General features: G+C 40.1%; 1 protein-coding gene across 1 annotated transcript in view; it reads right to left on the bottom strand.

The window, feature by feature from the left end:
- Positions 1-14285, bottom strand: part of MYO5C (myosin VC) — a 153921-nt gene that overhangs the window by 35018 nt on the left and 104618 nt on the right. Inside the window, exon 23 of the mRNA XM_049905158.1 lies at positions 10827-10920. Within this exon, the coding sequence (XP_049761115.1) occupies positions 10827-10920 (94 nt within the window). The remainder of the gene's footprint in view (positions 1-10826; positions 10921-14285) is intronic.

A 14285-nucleotide genomic window follows, 5' to 3' on the forward strand; every position in this document is an offset into this window, starting at 1 on the left:
TAAAGGTCTCCTTCAAGGGAGAATCAATAAGAATAAGTTCAGACTACTCAGCAGAAACCATGCAGTCAAGAAGGCAATGGGACGACATATATAGAGCACTGAAGGAGAAAAACTGCCAGCCAAGGATCATATATCCAGCAAAACTCTCTCTGAAATATGAAGGCGAAATTAAGATATTTACAGATAAACACAAGCTTAGAGAATTTGCAAAAACGAAACCAAAGCTACAAGAAATACTAAAGGAAATAGTTTCGTCAGAAAATCAATAATATCAGATACCAGCACAGCACAAGGTCACAAAACAGAACATCCTGATATCAACTCAAATAGGGAAATCACAAAAACAAATTAAGATTAATTAAAAAAAATGCTCAAAACAGGGAATCATTGAAGTCAATATGTAAAAGATCACAATAATCAAAAAGAGGGACTAAATACATGTGGCATAGAACTGCCATATGGAGAGGAATACAAGGCGATACAGGACAATACAAGTTAGCTTTTTACTTAGAAAAATAGGGGTAAATATTAAGGTAACCACAAAGAGGTATAACAACTCCATAACTCAAAATAAAAGCCAAGAAAAACGTAACGACTCAATAAACATAAAGTCAAATACTATGAAAATGAGGATCTCACAATTTACAAAGAAAAACGTCTCAGCACAAAAAAGTAAGTGGAAAAATGAAATTGTCAACAACACACATAAAAAGGCATCAAAATGAGAGCACCAAACACATAAAATACTTGTCTATAATTACGCTGAATGTAAATGGACTAAATGCACCAATAAAGAGACAGAGAGTCTTGGACTGGATAAAGAAACACAATCCGTCTATATGCTGCCTACAAGAGACACACCTTAGACTTAGAGACACAAACAAACTAAAACTCAAAGGATGGAAAAAAATATATCAAGCAAACAATAAGCAAAAAAGAAGAGGAGTAGCAATATTAATTTCTGACAAAATAGACTTTAGACTTAAATCCACCACAAAGGATAAAGAAGGACACTACATAATGATAAAAGGGACAATTGATCAGGAAGATATAACCATATTAAATATTTATGCACCCAATGACAGGGCTGCAAGATACATAAATCAAATTTTAACAGAACTGAAAAGTGAGATAGACACCTCCACAATTATAGTAGGAGACTTCAACACACCACTTTCGGAGAAGGACAGGACATCCAGTAAGAAGCTCAATAGAGACACGGAAGACCTAATTACAACAATCAACCAACTTGACCTCATTGACTCATACAGAACTCTCCACCCAACTGCTGCAAAGTATACTTTTTTTTCTAGCGCACATGGAACATTCTCTAGAATAGACCACATATTAGGTCATAAAACAAACCTTTGCAGAATCCAAAACATCGAAATATTACAAAGCATCTTCTCAGACCACAAGGCCATAAAAGTGGAAATCAATAACAGAAAAACTAGGGAAAAGAAATCAAATACTTGGAAACTGAACAATACCCTCCTGAAAAAGGACTGGGTTATAGAAGACATTAAGGAGGGAATAAGGAAATTCATAGAATGCAATGAGAATGAAAATACTTCCTATCAAAACCTCTGGGACACAGCAAAAGCAGTGCTCAGAGGCCAGTTTATATCGACAAATGCACACATACAAAAAGAAGAAAGAGCCAAAATCAGAGAACTGTCCCTACAACTTGAACAAACAGAAACCGAGCAACAAAAGAATCCATCGGGCACCAGAAGAAAACAAATAATAAAAATTAGAGCCGAACTAAATGAATTAGAGAACAGAAAAACAATTGAAAGAATTAACAAAGCCAAAAGCTGGTTCTTTGAAAAAATTAACAAAATTGATAAACCATTGGCTAGACTGACTAAAGAAATACAGAAAAGGAAACAAATAACCCGAATAAGAAATGAGAAGGGCCACATCACAACAGACCCAACTGAAATTAAAAGAATCATATCAGATTATTACGAAAAATTGTACTCTAACAAATTCGAAAACCTAGAAGAAATGGATGAATTCCTGGAAAAACACTACCTACCTAAACTAACACAATCAGAAGTAGAACAACTAAATAGACACATAACAAAAACAGAGATTGAAACAGTAATCAAAAAACTCCCAACAAAAAAAAGCCCTAGCCCGGATGGCTATACTGCAGAGTTCTACCAAACTTTCAGAGAAGAGATAACACCACTACTAGTAGAGGTATTTCAAAGCATGGAAAATGATGGAATACTACCCAACTCACTCTATGAAGCCACCATCTCCCCGATACCAAAACCAGGTAAAGACATCACAAAAAAAGAAAATTACAGACCTATATCCCTCATGAACATAGATGCAAAAATCCTCAACAAAATTCTAGCCAATAGAATTCAACAACATATGAAAAAAATAATTCACCATGACCAAGTGGGATTTATACCAGGTATGCAAGGCTGGTTTAATATTAGAAAAACCATAAATGTAATCCACCATATAAATAAAACAAAAGACAAAAACCACATGATCTTATCAACTGATGCAGAAAAGGCATTTGACAAAGTCCAACACCCATTTATGATAAAAACTCTCACCAAAATAGCAATTGAAGGAAAATTCCTCAACATAATAAAGGGCATCTATGCAAAGCCAACAGCCAACATCACTCTAAATGGAGAGAGCCTGAAAGCATTTCCCTTGAGAACGGGAACCAGACAAGGATGCCCTTTATCACTGCTCTTATTCAGCATTGTGCTAGAAGTCCTAGCCAGGGCAATTAGGCTAGACAAAGAAATAAAGGGCATCCGGACTGGCAAAGAGGAAGTAAAATTATCTCTATTTGCAGATGACATGATCTTATACACAGAAAACCCTGAGGAATCCTCCAGAAAACTACTGAAACTAATAGAAGAGTTTGGCAGAGTCTCAGGTTATAAGATAAACATACAAAAATCACTTGGATTCCTCTACATCAACAAAAAGAACATCGAAGAGGAAATCACCAAATCAATACCATTCACAGTAGCCCCCAAGAAGATAAAATACTTAGGAATAAATCCTACCAAGGATGTAAAAGACCTATACAAAGAAAACTACAAAGCTCTACTACAAGAAATTAAAAAGGACATACTTAAGTGGAAAAACATACCTTGCTCATGGATAGGAAGACTTAACATAGTAAAAATGTCTATTCTACCAAAAGCCATCTATACATACAATGCACTTCCAATCCAAATTCCAGTGTCATTTTTTAAGGTGATAGAGAAACAAATCACCAACTTCATATGGAAGGGAAAGAAGCCTCGGATAAGCAAAGCATTACTGAAAAAGAAGAAGAAAGTGGGAGGCCTCACTCTACCTGATTTTAGAACATTATACAGCCACAGTAGTCAAAACAGCCTGGTACTGGTACAACAACAGGCATATAGACCAATGGAACAGAATTGAGAACCCAGATATAAATCCATCCACATATGAGCAGCTGATATTTGACAAAGGCCCAGTGTCAGTTAATTGGGGAAAAGGTAGTCTTTTGAACAAATGGTGCTGGCATAACTGGATATCCATTTGCAAAAAAATGAAACAGGACCCATATCTCACACCATGCACAAAAACTAACTCCAAGTGGATCAAAGACCTAAACATAAAGACTAAAACGATAAAGATCATGGAAGAAAAAATAGGGACAACGTTAGGAGCCCTAATACAAGGCATAAACAGAATACAAAACATTACCAAAAATGACGAAGAGAAACCAGATAACTGGGAGCTCCTAAAAATCAAACACCTATGCTCATCTAAAACTTCACCAAAAGAGTAAAAAGACCACCTACAGACTGGGAAAGAATTTTCAGCTATGACATCTCCGACCAGCGCCTGATCTCTAAAATCTATATGATTCTGTTAAAACTCAACGACAAAAAGACAAACAACCCAATCAAGAAGTGGGCAAAGGATATGAACACACACTTCACTAAAGAATATATTCAGGCGGCTAACAGATACATGAGAAAATGCTCTCAATCATTAGCCATTAGAGAAATGCAAATTAAAACTACAATGAGATTCCGTCTCACTCCAACAAGGCTGGCATTAATCCAAAAAATACAAAATAATAAATGTTGGAGAGGCTGCGGAGAGATTGGAACTCTTATACACTGCTGGTGGGAATGTAAAATGGTACAACCACTTTGGAAATCTGTCTGGCGTTATCTTAAACAGTTAGAAATAGAACTACCATTTTTTTTTTTTTTTTTTCTACATCGCGACCATACAACCCAGAAATCCCACTCCTCGGAATACACCCTAGAGAAATAAGAGCCTTCACACAAACAGATATATGCACACCCATGTTTATTGCAGCTCTGTTTACAATAGCAAAAAGCTGGAAGCAACCAAGGTGTCCATCAACGGATGAATGGGTAAATAAATTGTGGTATATTCACACAATGGAATACTACGCATCGATAAAGAACAGTGACGAATCTGTGAAACATTTCATAACATGGAGGAACCTGGAAGGCATTATGCTGAGCGAAATTAGTCAGAGGCAAAAGGACGGTTATTGTATAAGACCACTATTATAAGATCTTGAGAAATAATATAAACTGAGAAGAACACATACTTTTGTGGTTACAAGGAGGGGAGGGAGGGAGGGTGGGAGAGGGTTTTTTACTGATTAGTTAGTAGATAAGAACTGCTTTAGGTGAAGGGAAGGACAATACTCAATACATGGAAGGTCAGCTCAACTGGACTGGACCAAAAGCAAAGAAGTTTCCGGGATAAAATGAATGCTTCAAAGGTCAGCGGAGCAATGGCGGGGGTTTGGGGACCATGGTTTAAGGGGACTTCTAAGTCAATTGGCAAAATAATTCTATTATGAAAACATTCTGCATCCCACTTTGAAATGTGGCGTCTGGGGTCTTAAATGCTAACAAGCCGCCATCTAAGATGCATCAGTTGGTCTCAACCCACATGGAGCAAAGAAGAATGAAGAACACCAAGGTCACACGATAACTAAGAGCCCAAGAGACAGAAAGGGCCACATGAACCAGAGACTTACATCATCCTGAGACTAGAAGAACTAGTTGGTGCCCAGCCACAACCGATGACTGCCCTGACAGGGAGCACAACAGAGAACCCCTGAGAGAGCAGGAGATCAGTGGGACGCAGACCCCAAATTCTCATAAAAAGACCATACTTAATGGTCTGACTGAGACTAGAGGAATCCCAGCGGTCATGGTCCGCAAACCTTCTGTTGGCACAGGACAGGAACCATTCCCGAAGACAACTCATCAGACATGAAAGGGACTGGACAGTGGGTAGGAGAGAGATGCTGATGAAGAGGGAGCTAATTATATCAGGTGGACACTTGAGACTGTGTTGGCATTTCCTGTCTGGAGGGGGGAAGGGAGGATAGAGAGAGTTGGAAACTGGCAAAATTGTCACGAAAGGAGAGACTGGAAGGGCTGACTCATTAGGGGGAGAGCAAGTGGGAGTACGGACTAAGGCGTATATAAACTTATATGTGACAGTCTGACTTGATTTGTAAACGTTCACTTGAAGCTCAATAAAGTTAATAAAAATAAATAAATAAAACAAATAAAATAAAATAAACAGAAACACTTTAGGGGAAAAAATGATCAATTTATGACTGAGTTTCTCAATCTTGGCACCACTGACATCTTGGGCTGGCTAATTCTTTCTCGTAGGGTGCTGTCCTGTGCATTGCAGGATGTTGAGCAGCATCCCTGATCTCTCCCCAGTAGATGCCAGTAACAACCCCCCCCAGTTGGGACAACCCAAAATGTCTCCAGTTAAATATCACCCCTGGGAAAAATCACCCCCTACTGAGAACCAGTGATTTATGAAAACCAAGGAAAGAATAAAATATCTCTCTTCATCCAGGAAGAGTGCACACAAGACAGCAGCTGCTTCGTTTAAAAACAAGAGTCTCAAACACACAATCCGTAGGCTAGGGGGACACTTGACAGCTAGGAAATAACCCCTCTGGTTCAGGACATACCACAGCTATGATGACCCCATTCCCAACGTGTCCCACCAGCATGGGAACAGAGATGGAGGCACGGCCCATCGAAGCCGACATTCATCTTTGCGTTCCACCTCATCTCTGAGCCAGGGGGAGCCCAGACATGAGGCGAAGATAGAGTTTCTCCAAATTACTTGGCTTAAAAAAAAAAAAAGGCAATAGTTTGTCTCGTCCAGTGCCATATGTCACTCTGTGAAAGTAACAGCTTCAGAACACCATGAGTCTGTCAGGAAATCCTGGGGTAAATAGTTGTGCTTTACTTTAGAAATCAGCACATTTGATGTAATTTCAATGACCCATTCACCCACAGCTTTTGCCTTAATTCTGGTGCTTACTGTCTTGGGCCATTCAAATGGGCTAAAGAGGTTGACCAGATGTGACTATCTTCCCAAGGGCAACATGATTGTGTCCATGCTAAGCTGTAATTGCAAAGAGGGAAGTGTCATTTGTTAATATTCCTATCTTAGGAGATAAGAGAAGGCAGGTGCTTTTAACACGATGGTGTTTGCTTTTGTGCCGGGGAGAACTACAGGATAAGCAGTTTATAAATACAAGTTTTAAGGTTTTCACATACTTTTTAGAAGGGTCTATAGAATTATCTACCTAAATGTGGCATTGTCAAATATATAATTCTCAGGTTACATTTGTAGAAACTTAACTTTTCTTATTAGAAATTCCACTGAAAGTAGTTAAAACACACACACACACACACACACACACACACACACACACCTATAAGGAGTGTGTTATAATAAAAAGGTGTGAAGGGCGTAACCCCTTTCCTAATTCAGCTTCAAGGTTTACTCACAGAATTCTTACCTCCTTCTGTTCTTTTTTTTTTTTTTTTTCCTGTTCAACACTGAGATTCACAAGGCTCAAATGCTCACATATTAGTCCTATAGAGACAGGACAGAGGACCCACAGTATCTGGAATGAGAGGTCATGCCTTGCTCCTTGGCATCACCTGAACTGCCTTCCCTGCGTTGCAGACCTGGACTCAGGATGCTTACTTCTTCCTCACTGACACATGCTTCTCCCACATGCTGACCTGCACCCATGGGGCTCTGTGCCCCTTCAGGTCCTGACATGTCCTTTGCCTGCTAGGCCTGTGCTATGTGTGAGAATCCGGATTCTGAACCTTCCTACTCTGCTGCCCCCAGTTGGAGTTTAAGAAAAAGATCCCTGGATAAGATAATGGAACGTGGCGGTTTAAACTATCTGGCCAGGAACCATCAGGGTAGTGTTCCTGTTGCCTCTTTTGGGATTTAACAAGTGCCCTCACTTCGAACTTGGAAAGCTATGGATGAACAAAGCTAGGCCATGGGTGGCTGCTCCTCACACACAAAGAAAAGTGATACCCGTTGGTTCCCAAGGGACCAGTATTTGACAGCCTGAGGGTGATGTGGTTCGAGTGCCAAGCAGGGCCCCTATTTCCTAATGCAGAAGTTCTGGGCTTAAAGCCCAATCATCTGTCCTTTGTAAATGGCCCCGGAGGTTCTGAGGCAGACAGGGTTGAAGATTGCTGTGCTTACGACAAAGAACAAAACAGATGAATCTAGGAATAAATCTAACCAGGGACGTAAAAGGTTTATACAGAGAAAACAAAACACCACTGCAAGAAATCAAGAGACCTACATAAATGGGAAAACATACCATGCTCCTGGATAAGAAGACTCAACATTGTGAAAATGTCAATTCTACCCAAAGCCATCTACAGATACAATGCAATCCTGATCCAAATTTCAACAGCACTTTTTTTTTTATTGTGCTTTAAGTGAAAGTTTACAAATCAAGTCAGTCTTTCATACAGATATTTATATACACCTTGCTATGTACTCCTAGTTGCTCTCCCCCTAATGAGACAGCACACTCCTCACCAGTATCATTTTCTATCTTATAGTCCAGTCCAATCCCTGTCTGAAGAGTTGACTTTGGGAATAGTTCCAGTCTTGGGCTAACAGAGGTCTGGGGACCATGACCTCTGGGGTTCTTCTAGTCTCAGTCAGACCATTAAGTCTGGTCTTTTTATGAGAATTTGAGGTCTGTATCCCACTGTTCTGCTCCACCAGGGATTCTCTGTTGTGTTCCCTGTCAGGACAGTCATCAGTTGTAGCTAGGCACCATCTAGTTCTTCTGGTCTCAGGCTGATGTAGTCTCTGATTTATGTGGCCCTTTCTGACTCTTGGGCTCATAATTACCTTGTATCTTTGGTGTTCTACAATTCTCCTTTGTTCCAGGTGGGTTGAGACCAATTGATGCATCTTAGATGGCCGCTTGCTAGCACTTAAGACTGCCGATACTACTCACCAAAGTGCCAACAGTACTTTTTAATGAGATGGAGAAACAAATCACCAGCTTTATATGGAAAGAGAAGAGGCCCTGGATAAGTAAAGCATTACTGAAGAAGAGCAAAGTAGGAGGCCTCACACTACCTCACTGTAGAATCTATTATATGGCCATGGTAGTCAAAACAGCCTGGTACTGGTACAGCAACAGATACACAGACCAATGGAATAGAACTGAGAATCCAGACAGAAATCCAACCATCTATGAACAGCTGATATTTGACAAAAGGCCAAAGTCCATTAAATAGGGAAAAGACAGTCTCTTTAACAAATGGTGCTGGCATAACTAGATATCCATCTGTAAAAAAATGAAACAGAATCCATACCTCATATCATACACAAAAACTAACTCAAGATGGATCAAAGGTCTACAATGTAAGAGCTAAAACGATTAAGATCATGGAAGAAAAAATAGGGACAACGCTAGGGGCCCTAATATGTGGCATAAATAGTATACAAGCTATAACTTACAATGCACAAATATCAAAAGAGAAATTAGATAATTGGGAGCTCCTAGAAATCAAACACTTAGGATCATCAAGAGACTTCACCAAAAGAGTAAAAAGAGAAACTACAAGCTAGGAAAAAATTTTTGGCTACAACACATCTGATAAGGGTCTAATCTCTAAAATCTATAGGATATTGCAACACCTCAACAACAGAAAGGCAAATAATCCAATTAAAAAATGGGCAAAGAATATGAACAGACACTTCATCAAAGAAGACATTCAGGAAGCTAACAGATGCATGAAGAAATGCTCATGATCATTAGCCATAGCCATTACAGAAATACAAATCAAAACTACAATGAGATATCATCTCGCCCCAACAAGGCTAGCACTAATCTAAAAACACAAAATAACAAATGTTGGAGAGGTGGTGGGAAGATTGGAACTCTTGTGCAATACTGGTGGAAATGTAAAATGGTACAACCATTTTGGAAAGCGGTATAGTACTTCCTTAAAAATCTAGAAATAGAAATATTATAGGATCCAGCAATCCCACTCCTAGGAATATATCCTAGAGAAATAAGAGCCGTCATACAAATAGACATATGCACATTAATGTTCACTGCAGCACTATTCACAGTAGCAAAAAGATGGAAACAACCTAAATGCCCATCAGCAGATGAATGGATAAGCAAATTATGGTACACACAATGGAATACCATGCAATGACAAAGAAAAGCAATGAATCTGTGAAATATCTCACAACATGGTTCAATCTGGAGGGCATTATGCTGAGTGAAATAAGTCAGTCACAAAAGGACAAATATTGTATGAGACCATTATTACAAGAACTCGAGAAAAGTTTTATACACAGAGAAAAACATTCTTTGATGGTTACAAGAGTGGAGAAGGAGAGGGAGAGGAAATCACTAACTAGATAGAAGACAAGTGTCCCTTCGGTGAAGGGAAGGACAACACACAATACAGGGGAAGTCAGCACAACTTGACCAAAGTAAAGGAATGAAAGTGTCCTAGATACATCCAAACACTTTGAGGGACTGAGTAGCTGGGACTGGGGCCTGGGGACGATAATCTCAGGGGACATCTAGGTCAGTTGGCATAACATAGTTCCTAAAGAAAATGTTCTACATCCTACTTTAGTGAGTGGCATCTGGCGTCTTAAAAGGTTGGGAGCAGCCATCTAAGATACTTCTCTTGGTTCCATCTCACCCGGAGCAAAGGAGGATGAAGAAAACAAAGACTTAAGGAAAATACTAGCCCAAAGGACTAAAGGATCACATGAACTAGAGACTCCACTAGCCTGAGACCAGAAGAACTAGATGGTTTCTGGCTACCACCAATGACCATCCTGAGAGGGAATACAAGAGTCCCAGATAGAGCAGGTGAAAAATGGTCTGACAGAGACTGGAGGAACCCCTGAGGCTGTGGCCCCTGGATACTTTGCTAACTCAGAACTGAAACCATTCTCAAAGCTCACTTTTCAGACAAAGATTAGATAAGCCTATACAAAACACACACACACACACACACACACACACGAGGAATGTGCTTCTTAGTTCAATGGGCAGCTCCTGTCCAAAAGCAGGATGAGAAGGCAGGAAGGGGCAGGAACTGGTCGAATGGACACAGGGAACCCAGGGTGGAAAAGGGGAGTATGCTGTCACATTGTGGGGATTGCAACCGATGTCACAAAACAATTTGTGTATAAATTTTTGAATAAGAAATTAACTTGAGCTATAAACTTTCACCTGAAGCACAAAAACAAACAAACAAACAAACAAACATATGAATCTATAGGGTAAAGTTACCACAGTTCAAATATAGATATTCCCTGTGGAAAAGTAAAATTTGCTTGTTACACTAAGTATACATCAGAGAGAGATCCTTGATTCAGCTTAAAACTTGGTTCACACTCATTATTTATTGGATGAATGGATAAGTGAATGCATGAGTTCACCAAGCCCCCTTGAGCTTTACCTTTCAACTCTTCAGTCTCCTCTTGAAGCTTCAATTGTATTTGCTGTTTTTGTATTTCCAGTTCTGAATTATGCTTCTGAAGCTTTGCCAATTTCTAGCAAGGGAAAAAATAAAGAAACTTTTTTGAAAACCTAGCTTCAACTTTTGTCATCACTGTCTTTCTTGGTGGAAAGCTGTCTATTTATATACTGATATTTTTTTCTCTATAGATCACAGCAGGCCCCAGCCCACTTTAAGATGCTGCATTCACTTTCATATGCCAGGACCTGCTGTGACTTTAAGCCAAAACTAGTTCCCAACCTGGTCCAGTAATGGCTGATGCCAAGGAATAAGAACCAAAATCCAACTTCCTCTCAATGTCAAGGAAACTCTATATTCTTGTCTTCGGCATCTTGATAGTTAGGGGAATTTATTTGTATTAATATTGAATGTGAGATGACGCCTTAATTTATGATGTAAAATTGGTTCACATTTTGAGAGTGTTATGATTAAGGACTCATGGCACGCCCATGTGTGTCAGAGTAGAACTGTGCTCTATTGGATTTTTTAAAAAATAATTTTTATTGTGCTTTAAGTGAAAGTTTACAAATCAAGTCAGTCTCTCACACAAAAACTTATATACACCTTGCTACACACTCCCAATTACTCTCCCCCTAATAAGACAGCCCACACTCTCCTGCCACTCTCTCTTTTCGTGTACTTTTCACTAGCTTCTAACCCCCTCCACCCTCTCTTCTCCCCTCCAGGCAGGAGATGCCAACATAGTCTAAAGTGTCCAACTGATCCAAGAAGCTCACTCCTCATCAGCATCCCTCTCCAACCCATTGTCCAGTCCAAACCATGTTTGAAGCGTTGGCTTCGGGAATGGTTCTTGTCCTGGGCCAACAGAGGGTCTGGGGACCATGACCACCAGGGTCCTTCTAGTTTCAGTCAGATCATTAAGTCTGGTCTTAGGAGAATTTGGGGTCTGTATCCCACTGCTCCCCTGCTCCCTCAAGGGTTCTCTGTTGTGTTCCCTGTCAGGGCAATCATCGGTTGTAGCTGGGTACCATCTAGTTCTTCTGGTCTCAGGATGAGGTAGTTGCTGGTTCTTGTGGCCCTTTCTGTCTCTTGGGCTCGTAATCACCTTGTGTCCTTGGTGTTCTTCATTCTCCTTTGATCCAGCTGGGTTGAGACCAATTGATGCATCTTAGGTGGCTGCTTGTTAGCATTTAAGACCCCAGATGCCACTCTTCAAAGTGGGATGCAGAATGTTTTGTTAATAGATTTTATTATGCCAAATGACTTAGATATCCCCTGAAACCATGGTCCCCAGACCCCTGCCCCTGCTACGCTGGCCTTCGAAGCATTCAGTTTATTCAGGAAACTTCTTTGCTTTTGGTTTAGTCCAATTGTGCTGATCTCCCCTGTATTGTGTGCTGTCTTTCCCTTCACCTAAAGTAGTTCTTGCCTACTAATTAGTGGATACCTCTCTCCCACCCTCCCTCCCTCCCTCCCCCGCTCATAACGACAAAAGAATGTTTTCTTCTCAGTTTAAACTATTTCTCAAGTTCTTATAATAGTGGTCTTATACAATATTTGTCCTTTTGCAACTGGCTAATTTCACTCAGCATAATGCCTTCCAGGTTCCTCCATGTTACAAAATGTTTCACAGATCCCTCACTGTTCTTTATCGATGGGTTGTATTCTTTTGTGTGAATATACCATAATTTATGTATCCATTCATCCGTTGATGGACACCTTGGTTGCTTCCATCTTTTTGCTGTTGTAAACAGTGCTGCAATAAACATGGGTGTGCATATATCTGTTTGTGTGAAGGCTCTTATTTCTCTAGGATATATTCCAAGGAGTGGGATTGCTGGGTTGTATGGTAGTTCTATTTCTAGCTTTTAAGGAAGCGCCAAATCGATTTCCAAAGTGGTCGTACCACTTTACAGTCCCACCAGCAGTGTATAAGTGTTCCAGTCTCTCCACAGCCTCTCCAACATTTATTATTTTGTGTTTTTTGGATTAATGCCAGCCTTGTTGGAGTGAGATGAAATCTCATTGTAGTTTTGATCTGCATTTCTCTAATGGCTAGTGATCATGAACATTTCCTCATGTATCTGTTAGCTACCTGAATGTCTTCTTTAGTGAAGTGTCTATTCATATCTTTAGCTCATTTTTTAATTGGGTTATTTGTCTTTTTGCAGTTGAGTTTTTGCAGTATCACGTAGATTTTAGAGATCAGGCACTGATCAGAAATGTCATAGCTAAAAACTTTTTCCCAGTCTGTAGATAGTCGTTTTACTCTTTTGGTGAAGTCTTTGGATGAGCATAAGTGTTTGATTTTTAGGAGCTCCCAGTTATCTAGTTTTTCTTCTGCATTCTTAATAATGTTTTGTATAGTGTTTATGCCATGTATTAGGGCTCCTTACATTGTCCCTATTTTTTCTTCCATGATCTTTATCGTTTTAGATTTTATATTTAGGTCTTGGATCCATTTTGAGTTAGTTTTTGTGCATGGAGTGAGGTATGGGTCTTGTTTCATTTTTTTGCAGATGGATATCCAGTTATACCAGCACCATTTGTTAAAAAGACTGTCTTTTCCCCATTTAACTGTTTTGAGGCCTTTGTCAAATATCGACTGCTCATATGTGGATGGATTTATGTCTGGATTCTCAATTCTGTTCCATTAGTCCATGTATCTGTTGTTGTACCAGTACCAGGCTGTTTTGACTACTGTGGTGGTATAATAGGTTCTAAAATCTCCATCAGATTTTTAATGGCTGATTTTTCAGAAGTAGATCGCCAGGCCTTTCTTCCAAGGTGTATTTGGGTGGACTCAAACCTCCAACCTTTCAGTTAATAGCTGAGTGTGTTAATCATATGAGCCACCCAGGGACTCCATGAAGCAGAATCAACTCGATGGAACTGGCTACTGGCATGATTAAGGAAGGGTGTGTGGTTGTAACACAATTTCTCTTATTTTAGCTTCTCTCTGCTAAGTGCCTGCTGGGCTGGCAGCCAGGAGCCCCTTTGGTGTTGGTGGTAGGTGACTGGTAATGCCGGCACACCTGGGCACCTGGGCTATGGGGAGGGCAAAGGGATGTCCTCTAGGGCTCCAGGAAGCTACCAACCCTGGGCATGTAAGACTTGGCAAGTGCAGGAGACTGGATAGTAAAAAAGACCACCTCTTAGAAAACATTACCTCATGCCTGTGCAGGGCTCTGTGATAGGCCACTGGCTGAATGACTTACCTGAAAACTGTATCTCCTAAAACTCTGTCCATTCCTTTTTGTTATCTCTGTTTTACATACGAGGAAACTAAAGTTCAGAGAGATTAAGTGACCTGCTCAAGGTAGCTCAGCTAGACAGCAGCAGAGATAATATTTGAACCTGGGACATTGCCTTGTTCAGTCTACTGCTCTTTTCACTACACCACAGAGATGAAGACCTCCCAAAGGCTTGCACTGCTCT

The sequence above is a fragment of the Elephas maximus genome, chromosome 12, assembly GCF_024166365.1.
Source record: "Elephas maximus indicus isolate mEleMax1 chromosome 12, mEleMax1 primary haplotype, whole genome shotgun sequence".
Taxonomy (NCBI): Eukaryota; Metazoa; Chordata; class Mammalia; order Proboscidea; family Elephantidae; genus Elephas; species Elephas maximus.